Consider the following 18,571-nt stretch of genomic DNA (forward strand, 5'->3'; position numbering starts at 1 on the left):
TTAACACAAACAGATCGTAACTATGAGTGAGTGAACATGAACATCACGAGCGCCAACATCCACTTCATAAAGATCTTTATTTAAAAAGCCAAATAGGGCAGCACCCTGCCCTCATGACATCTATATACATTATCAAAAAATATGAATGTAAACAAGATCTAGGAAACACTGCAGTCCCATTTCAACCTCTGAGCGACTGCAGAAAAAAATTCAAAACCATGTTTTACATCCACGTTTTCCTCTCATCCAGCATCCAATGCTCATATTAAAGTCTGTGCAGAGTTAGTACCCCAGTCACACTGTGTCATCACTGTGCTGTATACTTGACGCTATCCGCAGAGCTTCCTCCAGTGAGGTATGATCATTGAGCTGCAGAAAAGAAAGCAAACGATATTAATAAAAGCAACAGTGCTCTGCAAAAGTTCTGATTTGCCCAGGCAAACTGCATGTTTTGTTAATTTTCTAAGCAAAAATAAGTTTAACACATGCTCTACAGCCTATGTATCAAACACAAGACCCATAGGACAAGTCAGGCTCGTGGCAATAGCCTGTTCAGCCTGCGAAATTATTTTCATTTTCTATTGTTATTAACCCGTTTCACCTGGAGATGCACTACAATCCCCAGCATGCACTGCAACATAGTGTTGGGGGGGGCTAGGGAGACAGAATGCACAACAATTTATGGGCCAGCAGTTACACAAATAGAAAAGACGCCTAGTGTCTAGTTCAAATAGGCAGTTTTTAAAGAAAACTACTTAAAACAATTTATTTTTATTTAGAATTATTTTTGAATAAGTATTCAATGCCTACTTTGCTGTTGCAGTTTTGGCATATTTTGCAAAAACAACGGCCCGCTCAAGTCATGGCAAAATGCAAAATGTTAAGTAGAAATGAAATAAAACCGAGCTGGTCCACGGATTTGCTGAGATTTTTTAATATGGCCCTTTACGTGGTTGAGTTTGACACCCCTGCTCTTCAGAGAACGCACATATATATTACCAACTTATTTAATACTCTGGAAAAAATAAAATGTAACGTCTTAAATGTGCCATAACTTTTGCACAGGCCTCATTTTATGCTACATTTTTTCCCAGTATGTGCATGAGAACGTGCAGAAGTGTGTTCTCTGTAGAGGATGTTTTAAGTTATTTTCACTTAGAAAATCAACAAAACATATAATATGACTTTTGCACAGGACTGTGTTATTATAAAACACTATTCTGACAAGTCACTACATGTTTAACTGCACTGCAGGTTGGACTGAAAGCTGCTATTGAGTTTCAATGGTTTCAAATGACACCTTGATGAGGTGTGATTCAAAGACATTAATTATGTGGACGCTACTTCTAGTCTTCAAAGCAATGTGACGCCTTAAAGAGGTGATAATATAAGTGAGAAATAAAAACAATAAAGGATCAATTCACCATCATCCACTATTTGATCATATTTACAATTACATCATCAAGAAACTTCTATCAGGCATCATGATTAATCTTTTATAAGGGTATGAGTAAACAAGTAAAAAGACATTTAATGGGTGTCTTATGACAGAGCTGCTTAACAGAGCACTATAATTCATAACTGATAGTCTTTTTTTGTAGTGTGTCTTCTGTATTGATTACAGACCAGAGGGAAGATGCACTGTGCCACCACCAGGGGGAGCAATAAACCTATAAAAGAGAGATGCCCAGGAGGTGCAGTGCTTTCCTTCTGGCGTGTATAATCTCTCCCATTGGGGAGAGGGGATTATTTTTTTTGCTGTCTTTTTCTCTTGGTTAGCTTTAGTTAGGAAGTTATGTTAAAAATTGTATTTAATTTTCTTTTTATTTGTTAGGCAAGTTATATTTCTCTAAACTTAAGTTAGCTTTGTTATGTTTGTTATTTTTCCCTTCATAACTCTGTCTAAAGCCTTGAACTCTTGAAAATAAAAACCAATTTGTTATTATCGCAAAACTGGTTGTATGTGTGACCTGGGGAACCGGGAGGGCACGGAGGTCTCTTTTTTTACGTTGCGGCCCGACTTAGACCGGGCTGTGATAATAACCTAGAAAAGTTGAAAATGGAAGGGCTCCCTATTATGTGGCAATCCTATTATAGACTATTAATGTGCAGCGTTCGCAAACAATTACTCTTACCTCAACAGCAATCTGTGTACCATTAGAAGTGGCTAGAAGGGTAACTGGGTGTGGAACCAGCCCTTCCTGTTTGGTCTGTAAGGAAGCTAAATCTGGTGATATAATTGTCATCTGCAGAGAAAGCAAAAAAAACAATGAATACACCGTGTCAACTAAGCGTCTACTGGCAAATTAAAGCAATTTAAAATAAAATTAGCATGGGAAATGAAAGGGTGTAGGCATTTGCTGGAACTGTGAAGAATCTGCATGCTCTGGAGCTCAGTCTTTATTTTTTCAGGGGCAATAAATGTCCAAAGTACCACAAACCTGTCCTTCCGTGCCATCGGCGTGCACCATAGTGACCTCCCCAGTAGACAGCATAGACTCACTGGCAGGAAGAGTGATCATATTGCCATCTTGTGTTACCATGGTGATGGTATTACTGATTGCCTGTAAAGACTATAGATACACACATTCATAAATAATACAAAATCAACTGTTGCCACAAATACAACCCATTTCCAAAAAGGTTGGGATGCTGTGTAGAATGTAAATAAAAATTGAATGCAATGATGTGTAAATCACAATTTAAACCATATTTTTAAACGAAAACACTACAAAGACAACATATCAAATGTTGAAACTGAAAAATTGTACTGTTTTTTGAAAATTATATGCCCATTTTGAATTTGATACCAACAACACGTTTTAAAAAAGTTGGGACGGGGGGGTGTTTATCACTGTGTTTCATCACCTCTTCTTATAACAGCACTCTGTAAGTGTTTGGAAACTGAGGAGACACTACTGTAGTTTTGAAAGTGACATGTTTTCCCGTTCTCTACGATGTAGGATTTCAGCTGCTCAGCAGTTCGGGGTCTCCTTTGTCATATTTTTCATTTTGTAATGTGGCAAATGTTATCAGTGGTGACAGGTCTGGACAGCAGGCAGGTCAGTTTAGCACCTGGTCTCTTTTAATACGGAGCAGTGCTGAATGCAGAATGTGGTTTGACATTGTCTTGCTGAAATAATCAAGGCCTTCCCTGAAAAAGACGTCGTCTGGATGGCAGCATATGTTGTCAAAACATGTATTTATCGTTCAGCATCAATGGTGCCTTCACAGATGTGTACGTCACCCATGCCATGTGCACTAATGCACCCCCACACAATCATGAATACTGGCTTTTGAACTGTGCACTGATAACAAGCTGAGTGGCCTTTAGCCCGGAGGACACGGTGTCCATGATTTCCAAAAAGAATTTTAAATCACAGGACACTTTTCCACTTCACCTCAGTCCATTTTAAATGAGCTTGGGCCCAGGGAAGGTGGCAGTGTTTCTGGATCCTGTTCATATCCGGTTTCTTCTTTGTGTTTTAGAGTTTCAACTTGCATTTATGGATGCAGTGATGAACTGTTTTCATAGACAGTGTTTTTCAGAAGTGTTTCTGAGTCCATGCAGTGATTTCTATTACAGAACCATGCCTGTTTTTAATGCAGTGCCGTCTGAAGGCCCAAAAATAATTGCTTGCAAATTCTGTTTTTTTGGCCTTGTCCCTTGCATACAGAGATTTCTCCAGATTCTCTGAATCTTTTAATGATATTATGTACCGTAGATGATGAAAAGCAAAAGTTCTTTGCTATTTTACGTTGAGAAACGTTATTCTTGAATTGTTGCACTATTTGATTGTGACTATTTGAGTGGTGAACCCTCCTCATCTTTACTTCTGAAAGACTCAGCCTCTCAGGGATGCTTTATTATACCTTATCATGTTACTGAACTGTTGCCAATCAACCACCAGGTGTTTAGCATTACACAACTTTACCAGCATTTTGTTGCCCCATCCCAACTTTTTTGGAATGTGTTGTTGGCATCAAATTCAAAATGGTTACAACACAATTTCTCAGTTTCAACATCTGATATGTTGTCTTTGTACTATTGTCAATGAAATATAGGATTTAAATGATTTGCATATCATTGCATTTAGGTTTTATTTACAGTTTGCACAGCGTCCCAACTTTTTTGGAAATGGGGTTGTATTTTAACCACATTAAAATAAACAGACATTGTGAATGCAAACCTGCTGTGTGCCATCTTGTGTGATGAGGGTGACCTGCTCTTGCCCTGTGATATCAGAGGTCACAGATGTCATCTCCGAGCAGGTTGCTACACTCTTTGCCGTTGTGACGTTTATGGAGGGATCGTCAATGGCTTCTGAGTAAAAAGAGATCAATATAACTTGAATAGAAACAAATTTTAAAAATAACATTTAATTTACAATACATTTTACAGCACACACATGATGTTCAGTGATAGTTTAGGTCTGGTACAGCTGCACAATACACTGTTTTGTAATTGTTATTACCATATTGGTATTTGCAATAATGATACTGCAGAAAGCTGTGATATGCAAATGAGCCATCTGACTAATCCCTGACCAAATTCCAGACGATTCAGGTGAGTTTCTGTGGCTGTTTAGATGAATCCAGTATTCACATGATCCAACAAACATGAATAATTTTGGTCTAAAAATAATGCAGATCTTCAACTACATGACATCAAGAGACTCTTTCCTACTGTACTGTCAAGAGGTTCTGAGCACAGACAGTAACCATCCCAATGATATTTCCATCTAGATCAGGTTCAGCACATTTCCAAACCATGCTCAGCACACTTTCCTTAGCATTGTTAGCTAACCATGCTCAGTGACACAGAACCATTTGGTTGGAATGGCTTAATGACACAGGTTTTCACTGATAGGCACAACACTTACATCACATTTGTATCATCTCATCCAGGATAATTTCAAACCACAAAGAGCACAAAAAGGGTCAATTCGCTTATACGGTGGCCAAATATCATTCAACACATGTTAAAACATTAATAACAACAACAGCTCAGGGTTAAACTGTGCTGCAAACTAGGCCAGTCAAGTGAAGTGTGTTGTGGTTCAAGCGCTAGCTTAGCTATCAGGCTAACAGTTCACCAGAGCAGGTTCGTTGTTGGCTAACTGAGGCTCCACTGACACACGTTTAGACAATAATGACTCAAATCTGAGAGCGCAAAGCTGAGTGACCGATACTGGAGTGACTATTGGCTAAAATCAAACTTGTCCTGTGGTGGGTGGAGCTGTGAGCATGTGACCTAAGCTAGTGATAACACACAGTGCTATCAAGGACAGTTCAGTGGTCTTGGCTAGCATGCCAACAGCACCCGTACCACAGGACCTGTTCAATTCTGGTGAAGTGATGCTCCACTTACACAGGGGATAGAAACTCAAATCTGATAATAATAACAATAATATTGATAATAATAATAATAATAATAATAATATTTTTTTTAAATATAGCACTTCTCATGCCGGTGGCAGCTGAAAGTGATAAAGGTGATAAAAACAGTTATTTAAGGCAGTATTGATTTAGAATCATTAGAAAATGACACATCAAATTAAAAAGATAAACACCACGAGATGTAGAGTTTTAATTAAATGCTGAGTTAAAGAGATTCGTTTTTAGATGCTTCTTAAAAGTGAGCTCTGAGCTTGGTTGTCTAATAAAAGGTGAACTAAACGCCACAGTTTAGAAGCAGAATAACAGAAAGAGTCTCTCAACGTTTTCTGTATTTTACAGACGGTGTTTGCAGGAGGTCAGTATCTGCGGATCTAAGATCACCTGCTGGAACATAAACAGACAGACACTCTGTGATGTAAGCGAGTGCTAGGTCATTTAGAGCCTTAGGCAAAGCTGAGTGTCTAGTGTTGGTGTAACCTTTAGGTGGAATTGAAAACTTTTCTGCAGTATTTTTTTCTTCAAAAACAAAAAGTTTTTCTTCAATACTTCCCAGTCCTGATTTAGCACCACAACAGATAGAAAAATACAGTCCTGGAGTCTATGCTGACATTTAATATCACGATGCAGCTGTCGGAACAGTCCGGCTCTAAAAGAAGCCGTGGATTCAGTAAGCGGATTCTGCATGCTGACCTGCTGGAGGTTCAAAGTAGCTGTCTTGCTCTTCCTCGATGGGCTCTGAGTCATTATGCGCTGTGCGTTTGTGCATGGCCAGTGTCGAAATCTGCTTGTAGGTCTTTCCACAGTGGTTGCACCGATAAGGTTTACAGGGCGTGTGAACTACGTGATGCTTGTACAGACTTGAGTACTCTGTAAAGCGCTTTTCACAGCCAGGAACAGTGCATACATACGGCCTCTCCCCTAACAACAAAAAGAAGAAATAGTGCTTTATGCCTTGGGGAGATGCATGGGTAGGTTTGTAGATCTGGCACTAAAGCCAAAATACCTGTGTGAATCCTTATGTGGTTCTTGTAGTTGGTTGCACTAGCAAAAGCCCGGTCGCAGCCCGGTTCTGGGCAGTGGTAGGGCCGTTCCCCTGTGTGCGTGCGGACATGCACTTTGCAGATGTTGGAGGTAGTGAATGATCGTCCACAGCCTTGATAAGGACACATGAATGGCTTCTCTCCTAGAAGCAAAAGTAAGCCAGACACTTCAATGCAATTTCCAAAAACATACAAGCTTCACAGCAGACATACTACAAGTCATTAGTTTCACCTGTGTGGATTCGGGTGTGCTTTTGGAGGTCCCCTGAGGTCTTGAAAGATTTTTTACAGTTCACTTCTTGGCAGCAGTATGGTTTTTCACCAGTGTGTGTTCTGATGTGGCTTTTCAAGCCATAACCTAAAAAACAAAAACGTTGCAGGTCTAACCACACTATATGTAAGCTCAGAAAGTCTATCTAAAGAACTGCGCACAAAGCATCACAACACTCTGCTGTTAAATTGTCATTCTCTTTACTCATTGTCCTCCTTGGTAAAAGTGAAATTCAAACAAAACCTGAAAGAAATTTAATTGTGGTTTGTTACCTGTAGCAAATTTCTTTCCACAGCCTGGTTTATCACAACAGTAAGGTCTGTCACCTGTGTGTATTCGTTCATGTACCTGATAAAACACAGAAATTAATGAAAATCAGTGAGAAATCCAGACTTCCAGATTTTTTATTTTTAGGTTGGATCTGGAAGTCTAATATTTTTATTTTCTTATCACCTAGTAATAATAATAATAATAATAATAATAAGAAGAAGAAGAAGAAGAAGAAGAAGAAATAACAGTGGCATCGAAAAATCAGAGACCACGAGTGAAAATACTTTCTAATTTCATTATAAACTATATTATCAGCACAACAATTTTAGAGAAAAGTTACATGAACTTTAGGATTTCCCCTTATTTGATAAAAACTCATTATACATTAGTTAGTTCCGGCCATGCAAGCTGATTGATTGAGAAGCGTTCTATTGCGTTATGGCGAAATAACAGGGTTTTTCACAAACACTGTATCACTCCGCTGAGACGCCGTTGCTAAGCAACGACTTTGACAGCTGTAGGAGACGCTCAAGCTGTTTGAACGTTTTTACTTCTTACTTTGCCACAAACAGAAAATTGGATACTTTTAAGATCACATTTGACCGACAGCCGATTTGGTCAGACTCTGAAGATGAGACGACACTAAATTCCCAAACTGTCAGTTGGTCTGTGTGGAGCTGGAGAACGAACTGTCGGCTGTGCAGCGAGTGAGCAGAGTTCGTTACTCTGACGTAGCAACGAGCTGCTTGTTAAGGAACTATAATTTGGTGAAGGAACTGCGAACATTAAAACATATTAAACGCCGCGTTCACGACCCAGTTTATTAATTTATTACTTTATTTATTTAACTGTTGTATAAAAGCTATAGAACACTCGAGGGAGTGTGTTATCGCTATAACATCACGGGTGTGATTTGGCTGCAGGCCAATTAAATCCACCTGAAATATCTAAACACACGCTCAATAAAAGGCATAAGACTCAAAATAAAATACGACCAAGGCCTTAATATGGTCAAGATCAATGAACAGTGACCCAGAATAGGGGAGAATCTTGAATATTTCTTCTTTATTTTGTGTTTCTTTAAGTTTTTCAGATTTATAAAGCTTGTTGTTTATTTCCAGGTTTAAATGAAAAAACAAAAACGGTGAATATGTGCTCAGATGTTTGGACCCACTGTGTATATCGCTGCTGTCGAAAGAAAACCTCCATTTTTGTTGTTTTTCAGTTTTTGACAATCTAAAAATGCCTCTTTACAGTGTGTGTAAATTTCATGATGAAAGAACTAAAACGTGGAAAAAATCTGGTTCTATTGACTTACATTAAAAGTAAAGTTATTTTTTTTATTCTCCTGTAAAGTTACCATTTTGGAGATGGTACAATGTTTTCTCCCGACAACAGCAATATGTGTGTGTAATGTCATCCTGTCTGTCACTGCAGGCACTTTGACTTGAGCTAGCATATGAAATTGGGGAAAAATTGGGAAAAAAAATAAAATCAATCACACAATGCACCGCTGCATCTATTTTTCGAACCGCCACAAAGGCAACGTCACTGGACAGCACAACACACTTGGAGAAGAATGCACATCAGCGTTACATCAGCTAACAGATGCCCTTGTTTGCTAGCATTACACTGGGTGATGAGGGAGAGGAAGAGCCACCCCACCCACTCAGAGAACACAAGGCCAATTATGTTCTCTTGGATTCCTGGCTACAGCATAGCTGGGGATCGAACGTGCAATCTCCTCCTGATAGGGGAAATGGTTAGAACGTTGCACAGGAATTGAGGTATATGTGACATATAATAGAGCCTGTCAGAATTCACACAAAGATAAAGCAAGGAAAACATCTGTTTCTGTCGCTACCAGTTACACAGATGTGTATTTCCAGGATTTAAAAACAAAATAGGTTACGTGATGAATAGAAACAAAAGAGTGCAGCACTGTCAGAAAGAATTAGGTCATGTAAGAAACGACTGGTAAATACAAACTAAGAGCTTTGGGAATATTCTGTTACCAAACTTGCTGAATACAGCCGGTCATCATCATAACTGGCCCAGGTGACAGACAAAATGGCATTACAGTGAAAAACGTCCATTTAAGGTAACCAAAACATTTAAACTTTTGGTTTAATCCACACAGACCTTAAGATGATGTGCTGTGGTATAAAGTTTACCACATCCCTCGTAGCTGCACTGAAAAGATTTCTCACCAGGCTGCTGTAGAGTACGGCGACCCACATGGCCTGGCAGAACAATCTTAAAAGAGAAGTTGCAATAACGTTAATACATCACCACATTTATGGTGTTTATTTTTGGCGGATCTTTTGAAGAACTCCTGTACGTACCTGCATTTGCACTACACCTTCCTGGCCATTTGTGACCAATTCAGAGTTTGCATAAGGTTCTATTTCTTCTACCTGCAAAGACCAGGATACACAAACTGGAATCACACGACTGATAAAACTGACTAAATGCTCAACACCACACAATCAGTGTGACGCCAGTAAAATTAAGCTATTACTTCTGCACATGTTTTCAGATTACCTTAGTAGCAAACTGTTCCAAAACACTAATAGTTTCTGGGTCAATGGTCCCATCCACGTGCAGATCAGACAGCGTGCCATTCTCCTGAATGGTCAGGATTGTGTTGGCCTGTGGCATCTGAACAGCATGCTGAATGTAGGCGGTGGAGCCATCTTCCAGCTGCACCGCCTGCAGGCCGCTGGGATCATAGGCCTCTGAAAATACAGCACAGAACAAGGTTACAGTAGGCAGGTTTTCGTCTGATGAGTTTTATGCAAAAATGTTTTAATGCTTTAAAAATGCCTGATGATGTCTGCAATGGAAATGGCAATATTCTATGAACACACCCCTAATAATTCTAATAAAAAAATATTCTGTTTGATCAATTATTTGTAAATATCGGAAGAAAACCTTGTATCTCCATTTTTGTCGTTTTTCAGTTTTTGACATAATTTGAAAATACCTGTTACCCTTTACATTGTGTGTTAATTTCATGATGAATGGACCAAAAGAAACAGCCAAAAATGGCTTGGAAAAAAGTCTGGTTCCATTGACTTACATTAAAAGTAATGTAGGTTTTATTCTTCTCCTGTAAAGTTGTCATTTTGGAGATACAAGATTTTGTTCCAACAACAGCGATATGTAACATGCCTATCAGTATATAACACAAAGTCACTATATATATATATATATATATATATTCTTCTCAGATTATCCCTTGTTTAATATATTTATACATAGCAGAGAGTTTTTCTTACATAGGTCCCTCTTGTCTCTATATTTTGTGTATATTTAATATATTTCAGTTTCAGTATTTTCTTTTTGGATTTTTACTCTGTTTTGTCTACACTGTTTTGAGGTTTTGAGTATGTATATACTTCTGCCCTGCTGTAGAGTGATTAGCTGAGCCTCACCACAAGCATTTCAATGCATGAATGTCCTGACATTTTGTGCAAATGACAAATAAACTTGAAATTTGAAAGCAGGCTATGTAAAATTCAGAGAAGCCAAACAAAAGAAATGCTTACACAACTTGAAATGTATGTGATATTTTTCATTTTTCACACTGGTCAAAAACTTTCATTCAATACAGCATAATTTGTGCAACATCATAAGATAAAGCATTTTTTTGGACAATTACATGAACTTGATGGAAATAAGTTGTCAGTAGCAACACCACAATACATTTTCATTTTATCTCTTGCAAAATGTAAACTGATAGAAACTTAGGCTCACCAGGCAGACTTCTGCTTTTTTCTAGCATGTTTTGTCCCTTAATGTGGGCGAGAACCATCTAATCTAAATGGAAAGGGTCATATGACCGACATGCAAACTAACCATCACAGATGTTTCAACATGACTTTTTTTGTACTCCGCTATGAGTCGATTCTTGTTCTAGGAATTTTCATCCACTCTTCCTTGCAGAACACCTCGCAAGGGGCACCTCGCATGCACAGCATATTTAAGATTTACCTACAGATCGATGGTGCTCAAGTCAGAGGGCTGTGAGGGCCATTCCAAAAACTTCAGCTTGTGTTTCTTTAAGCAGTTCATGGTGGAATCTGAAGTGTATTTGGATCGTTATCCTGTTGTAGAAGCCAGCTTCTCGATAGCTTCAGTTTCTTGACTGACTGTCACAAACTGCTCACTAAAGGCAATGCTTGACCTGCCTATCTGGTCCTTACGTGTCAATTATGGTCTAATAAGTTAATGAAGTTCTAAGACATTACAACTGAAAGAATATCTGACATTTGTAAATATGTTATTTGCAAAGATCATGGTTAATGATAAATGATTAAAATGATTAAATTTCACTTAAAAATCAACAAAACATGTCATTTGGTCCAGGTACCCAAACATTTGCAAACAAGTGTATCTTGCTCCAAAAGGCATGGACAGCGGGTAACTGCATGCAAAAGTGTGTTTTCCAGTGGTGCAACAAAGCCTGGATGTGTGGACAGCCAATCAAAACGCAATTAGCAAAACTCAACAGTTTAGTTAAGGCCAGCTTATAATACTACAGACATGGTATACGTACACAGAGGCTTGTCACGACCATGAAATTTTAAATTTACTTGTGTTTGTTGTTGTTATTGTATGAAACTATTAAAGGAGGAGCTTAAAGTGCTGATTAGCTATTATGTTGACTTGGCTGATGACAGTCACAACTGATGACAGTCACAGTTCAAGCTCAAATAAACATTACTCATTTATTGCTGCCCTCTAAAGGTAATTTAGCACCAATCAGAAGTTAGAACTGTTCTTGTTTTTATAAGAGCCATGATTTGTCTCAATAATGCAGTTTCTGCATATGACTGCAAAAGCTAACTACTATGGAAAATAAAAAACATTTAAGATCAGGTGATTATGTAATAACCGGGACAGGCCTATGTACGCAGAGCGTCTGATGCCAAGACTGACAGAAACCTAAATAATGTCGCTGAGAAATGCACAGTACCTTTGGGAGTGTGGTGGATATAAGCTGTGGTGCCATCTTCCAGCTGCACTGCCTGACCATCCTCCAGACTCAAGCTTTCACCTCCCACATCAGATAAAACTGGCCCTGGCCATCCATTTGGCTCTTCTGAGAGGATTCACAAGAACATTTCAGAAAGTTATGGTGATTATTAGGGGTGGGAGGAAAAATTTAATTCTTAGATGATTCATAAATGTCATAAATTCATAAAAATAGATTTTCTAAATTTGATTTGATAACGTAATTAACCAAATGTTAATAAGAGTCATTTTGTCCTTTCAACAAAAAAAATCAAACTACCTATATATATAATATATATATATATATATATTATATATATATATATATAATTCGAACAAGAAGCTGGAGAACGAGAAACTGACCAGTATCACGTTTTTTTTTAGTGTTTGTCAGTTTCTCGTTGCACATTAAATGTTTCAGGAAACCAGCTGGAGTGATTATAAATGCAATAAGTCTATTCGTCTCCATCTCCATTTGTCTTAAATCCTTCTCTTTGCCTTTTCTTTAGCTACTAGCTAGGTGAACTAGCAGTTATAGGCTACATTAACTCCAGCATTTAAGATCATTTATTGTAAAACTGTGTTGAACGATCAGCAGAGCTTTATTTTATTTTTACCTAGAAATCAAATTCTGCTGTGGAGCCGCAACTGGCCAGTAAAAGAGCCGCAGATTGCGTATGGAAGCACTTTGGTTTCTATGGACTTGAGGGGAAAAACCATATTACATGTTTCCACCCGTTTCCGCCCGGTTGTAGTTGATGCCAACCAGAGGACCATTGATCAAGTGATGTCAGAGCTTCCACCCAACTCGGAAAGGACGAAGCGAACTACAAACTCTATCGCATCTTTTGTTGTCAAGGATTTGCATCCGTATTCAGTCGTTGAGAACAAGAGCTTTCGTGCTATGCTGCACCCTTTGGAGCTGAGATACAGCATCCCGCCTCGAAGATATTTTACAGACACAGCGACCCCAACCCCCTACATCGAGACCGAAACTATGTTATGGAATCACTGAAGAAAATGGGTAGGACAGCTTTAACGTGATGCATGGACACCCACTGCCACAGGATCTTATTTCACCATAGCGGCGCATTTTATCACAGATGATTGGCAGTCTGCGTCTCACATTCTCCAAACGAGCAGTGAACGAGAGTCTTTCAGTTGACTTGCCTCACTGCTCCCGTTTGATTTATAATTAAAAGATATTGGAAGTAAATTCATTATGGATCATTACAAATACTTTGCTTTAAAAGCACCACGTCCTCACACAGTGAGAAAAAAAGAAATCCTGTATAGAGAAAAAGATGCATCGATAATCGTTTTATAATCGCATCGCAGCCTCTGAATTGTAATTGAATCGAATCGTGAGGTGCCTAGAGACTCCCACCCTTAGTGATTATTATACGTTAGTCAGAAATCACACCTCGAAACAGAGCTACAAATAACAGCTACGTACAGACCTTTTGGTACAGCAATGTGTTGAACATAAGCAGTAGAGCCATCCTCCAGCTGGATAACCTGCCCTTCCATGACGCTGCCATCTGTGACAAAAGACAGAACAATCCCTGAGACTCAAACGACACTGCGCTCAAAACAGACAGGTCATGTTTCACTGAACATCTGGCGAAAGTTACTGCAACGTTTCCACTTAAAGATGGAGCCATACCTTGAGTGTTATGCTGTATATATGCAGTTGAACCATCTGCAAGAGTCACAGCCTGCAAACTGACCCCATCTATGCTCTGATCACCATCTGTGGTTGGACAATGAAATCAGCAATATCAAGGCAAGATTGAAAACAGCCATATAACTCTCATTCAAACAAAAAATAAAAAAAATATACGCTCATCAGTCTGACCTGAAATCCCAACAGCTTCAGTCAGGCACAGTGTGACCTCCTGGGCATCACTTCCTGCATGCTGGAACTCCATACCAGCCTGGTTTATCTGCGCTAATAACATGATAACCCTGGAACATGAAACAACGAGTGATCAGGGTATATTTTGGTTTGTCCATCTGAATTTACATGACCAAATCGTAAGGCAAATTATTCAGTAACTGCATGAAATAAATGTACATTTTTATTTTATTTAATTTTTTGTAAAAGCTCCCCTCAAATTAACAGAACATGTGCTTTTATGATCATACACATCTCAGATGCTCTTTGTATTATTTTATAAAAATAATTTTTACAGAGCAGATCACTGAAGAGACGCCATCTGTTTATAGTTTATAGCCCAGATTTGTGGAAAAATGGATCAAATTTCAGCAGAGTTCAGCTTCTTTTATTATAAAGTTTTAAAATTACATCACCCATCTATTTGACTGGAAAGAAGACAGTTACAGCTCTCATACGACCCCCACCTTCTGAATGATGCTTATGAAATATGAAAGTGATGAAGAATATGACGAAGAACATTTTGGAGCCACCGGTGGTCTCAAAGGGGTTGAAAAGGTTAAGATATTCATTTAATATTCACTCAACACACTGATGCAGTTTTCAGTACAGCACTGAAAGTGGATCTGCCAGTCCGATACCAGGTAAACCAGGACACCAGAAAATACTGGATCAGATATCGGAAAGGAAACAATATAGACATGCTTAGCATTTACACTCATCGCAATTAAAGCAATAAAAATAAGCCACACATCTACCATTTGGTTTAATTAAGCGTCAGGTGGAATTTAACCAATCAAGCCCAGCCCTGTGCCCAAATCAAATCCACTGCTTAATAATCCGCCATTGTGAAGAGCATCTGTGCAGAGTTAAATGCTAAAATAGTCAGACTATGCAGACAGAACAGCCCACGATGTGCTGCCAGAGAAAGCTTTGTTGTCGAGTTCCCTTGTTTGTTGCGCAAAAATGTGTTATCAGCATCGGTGAACTGATCCAGGGTTCACTCAGAAGCAGACTGAGACAGATTTTGGTGCACTACTGCGTTTACATCTGCCAAAACATACTGAACTAAAGAAAAAGTTTAACTGGTCCTAGGGTGGACAATATATACTGTTACTGTGATCAACTGTCACAATACAATATGTTTTTCTGAACATATCATGGGTATCTACTCGTAGAACACTGACCGACTGCATGTTTCATTATAAAGATAGCAAAATTAGCCCCATTTAACTGGATTTAGTGCAGGAGAGTATGCCAAATATTGAATAAAAATAATTGTTCAGTTTTTAATATTATTATTTTACTGTAGCACTACTGGTTCTTTCTTCTCTGTTACAACTGACCACATATCTGAAAAAATATATATTGTGATATGCTGTGTTTCATAATTTATAGAACTATCACGATATTAGATTTTTGCCGTATCACCCAGGTCCAAGTAGGTAATGGGTAAGTGTAAATATGCCCTTAAGTGAAGTGACTTTTAAAATGGTTCAGTTTAAAGCTTTGCTGCGTTTAGCAGAGATATCAGATCAGTATCAGCTGATATTCAAGGTTTTAGTAAGGGTATTGAGACAGAAAGAAGAGGTACCTTGCCATCGTTACTGTAAACCCCTAATGTATGTATGGTTTGTAAGGAAATGGTTCATTGGAAAAACAAAGTTACACAATTTTAGCCTTACTCCAAACAAAATCAACTGGCCAAGACGTGTTTGGTGTCGAAAGTTTGCTTCTGTAAAGAGCTTTGAGGTTAATGTAGCTACAACTGTAGCATATAAGTCCCACTGCAAGCCCTGTAGCTCCACTGCAAAACTAAGGAACCAAACTTCAGACACCAAACACACCTACACTTGGGTTCAAAGGAAATTTGTGTAAATTTGATTTTTTCAGAGAATCATTCAAATCATTACTTTAGAACTGACTGTGAGATATCTGAGCAAGTCTTAAGAGACAATCCTTCTTAAAAATAAGATTTCTCTAGCAGCAACAGTCCTTTTTTGCAGCTTCTGGACACAAAAATATACAGATAACATTATCAATTATTATTATTATTAAATGACCCTTATTAGTCCCACAGTGGGGAAATTTCACCTCTATAAACTAACCCATCCGTGCAGTGAGACACCACATACACACTAGTGAACACACACACTTGCCCGGAGCGGTGGGCAGCCCTATCCGCAGCACACGGGGAGCAGTTGGGGGTTAGGCGCATTGCTCAAGGGCACTTCAGTCAAGTACTGTCAGCTCAGGGGATCCAACCGGCAACCTTCTAACCTCCAGCCCACGCCTGCTGCCATTATCAATAATTACAGAACTCTTATTGCACATGTGATGTACATGACATCACTAGCCACACTATGGCATTATCTTCCACCATCTCTGATCTGCCTGGGTACATTAATAATGTAGATACTCAGATCATATTTTCATTTAGAGCTTATTTACACAGTGGTGGACGAAGTACATAAACCATGTCCTTGAGTTAAAGTAGAGATACCCAAGGTAAAATATTACTCCAGTAAAAGTAGAAGTTCCTCCCTTTAGACCTCCACTTGAGTAAAAGTACTAAAGTATTTGCCTTCAAATGTACTTAAGTATCACAAGTAAAAGTACTAAAAGATTAATTATGGCTCTGATGTCCTATTATCATTTTTGTAACGAGACTCTTGCTTTATCAACTCACTTTAGGTGAAAATACTCCATTGACACTCGTGACATCAATATTTTAATGGAATATCATTAATTAGTGACGCTGATGTCTGTTAAAATGATCATAAGCACAAAACACTGAAGGCAAACAATTTCCAGTAGGTAGAACCGAGCGGCTCTGAAATAACATTTTGCGAACAAGCAAAGTTTCAGTTTAAGATTTATTTGCAGATTAGTTACAAGTTTAAGTTTAATAAAAACTTTAAACTCAGATTCACAAATGAGTTTTCCTTTACTAAACTGCATCTGTAGGTCTCTGTTCATAAACATAAAGTAGCCTAAACGAATTTACTATAAAATGAAATGTTTGTATAAATTCAGAAAAAAGAAACATGATACCCTGATTGGTGTGCTGCTTCGCACTTCTTTCGTTTTGACATGTTACGTTTTTATGCACACATAAGCCAAAAGGAACAGATTTCGTATAACGTAGTGGAGTGAAAAGTAAGATATTTGTAGAGGTGGGTAATCCAGGTCCAAAAAAGTAAAACCCCGCCCCAGGATTTTGTTCCAACTGCCTGAACACCTTCGCTGCTGGTTTGAGCAAATTAGAGAAGTCAAGCAGTTGGAGCAAAATCCTGGGGAGGGTTTTTACTTTTTTGGACCTGGATTACCCACCTCTAGATATTTGAACTTTGAAATGTAGTGGAGTGAAAGTAAAAGGTCGCCCAAAATGGAAATACTCCAGTAAAGTACAGATACACGAAAAAACTACTTAAGTACAGAAACGAATTACACTGACTTCTTTACTGTCCACCACTGTATTTACAGCAGAAGAGGCTGAGGTTGGCTTCCTATCTGAGGCGCCACAATGTAACTGCTGCCCCATTTAAGGTGGAACGGGGGAATTCAAACAAAAAGCAGGCGAACACGCTGATTTCCAGCTTCGTGTGGAGCAGCTGGTTATTAAACAGACTAACTGTGTCCTCAGTGCGGATGGGGCTGCCTGTCTGCGTAGCTAAGCCGCTAACATTACTGAAGTCATGCGGACCCATATGTCAGCGGCTCTCACTGAAAACTGCTTTTTAAGTCCAGTTCTCATACTAACCTCTAACAACAGCCCACGTCCTCTCCTCCAGCGCGGCTCATCAGTCTATGAGGTTAATTCTTCACTTTAAACTCTTCCTCAGAAAATGACATGGAGCTGCCGCTCACTAGCGCAGTGTGTTTTGTGGGTTTCTTCGCCCAGCAGCACAGAGCTCCACAGCGCCATCTACAGCAACGGAGGAGAAGCAATGATGCGCAATGATTGTTTCTTTCAGCAAGCAAACGTTCAAAAACTAAAGCTTGTTTTAGCGTAAAGCTTAATATTTTGCTCAGTTTAAGCTGCTTAAGGTAAAGTTTTATCCCTGTGCATGTAATGTAAGTGTACACATAAAGCCCTCGTATTAAGGGTAAGTTAACTGATCTGTATGTCTACATAACCTAGTTTACCCAGAGCCACATCAGCTGTAGATCGTGTAGTGTTTACCCTGTGAATCTCTATATGCGCTCAAACCTAAGTTTGTTTAAGCCTCACGCTTTAAATATAACGTTAGCCCAACGCAAATGTATTGGAAACCCTACGGAGCCCCGCTGGTGACATTCTGTATAAATAAAAATAATGCATGGCCACGACTTAGTAAGGCGTGGGAATGAGATGATTAAGTCATGGCCACGACTTAGTAAAGCATGGGAACGAGATCCTAATGTGTGGCCACAACTTAGTAAGCCATGATCTCGTTTCCACGCCTTACTAAGTCATGGCCACGCATTTTTTTTATTTATACAGGATGTCACCAGCGGGGCTCCGTACAAATGTTTTGCGTTCCCTAGCAAAATATACCCTCGTCAGACAGCAAGCAAAAGTAGGACCAGAGGTGCCCGACGACATTGCCTACATTAGAGCTTTGTTTTTAGCATCTTTAACGTTTAAAGCTGTTTCCCCAGTTTGGCCAGTCTGTGCTGAGTTCATTCAGC

At 38.9% G+C, this 18,571-nt stretch overlaps 1 protein-coding gene across 1 annotated transcript; it reads right to left on the minus strand.

The window, feature by feature from the left end:
- Positions 1–41: 41 nt before the first annotated feature.
- On the minus strand, positions 42–17,793 carry znf143a (zinc finger protein 143a). Its single transcript, XM_036587265.1, has 16 exons — positions 17,661–17,793; positions 13,859–13,968; positions 13,667–13,753; positions 13,461–13,541; positions 11,963–12,088; positions 9,526–9,719; positions 9,327–9,398; positions 9,124–9,237; positions 6,984–7,059; positions 6,673–6,798; positions 6,404–6,583; positions 6,091–6,318; positions 4,191–4,324; positions 2,442–2,573; positions 2,136–2,246; positions 42–369 (listed from the first exon to the last, which is right to left on the minus strand). Exons 2-16 carry the CDS (start codon positions 13,959–13,961, stop codon positions 295–297), a joined length of 1,839 nt encoding a protein of 612 aa, XP_036443158.1. The 5' UTR covers positions 13,962–13,968; positions 17,661–17,793; the 3' UTR covers positions 42–294.
- Between the last annotated feature and the right edge of the window lie 778 nt (positions 17,794–18,571).

This window comes from Colossoma macropomum, unplaced genomic scaffold (genome assembly GCF_904425465.1).
Source record: "Colossoma macropomum unplaced genomic scaffold, Colossoma_macropomum, whole genome shotgun sequence".
NCBI classification, from domain to species: domain Eukaryota; kingdom Metazoa; phylum Chordata; class Actinopteri; order Characiformes; family Serrasalmidae; genus Colossoma; species Colossoma macropomum.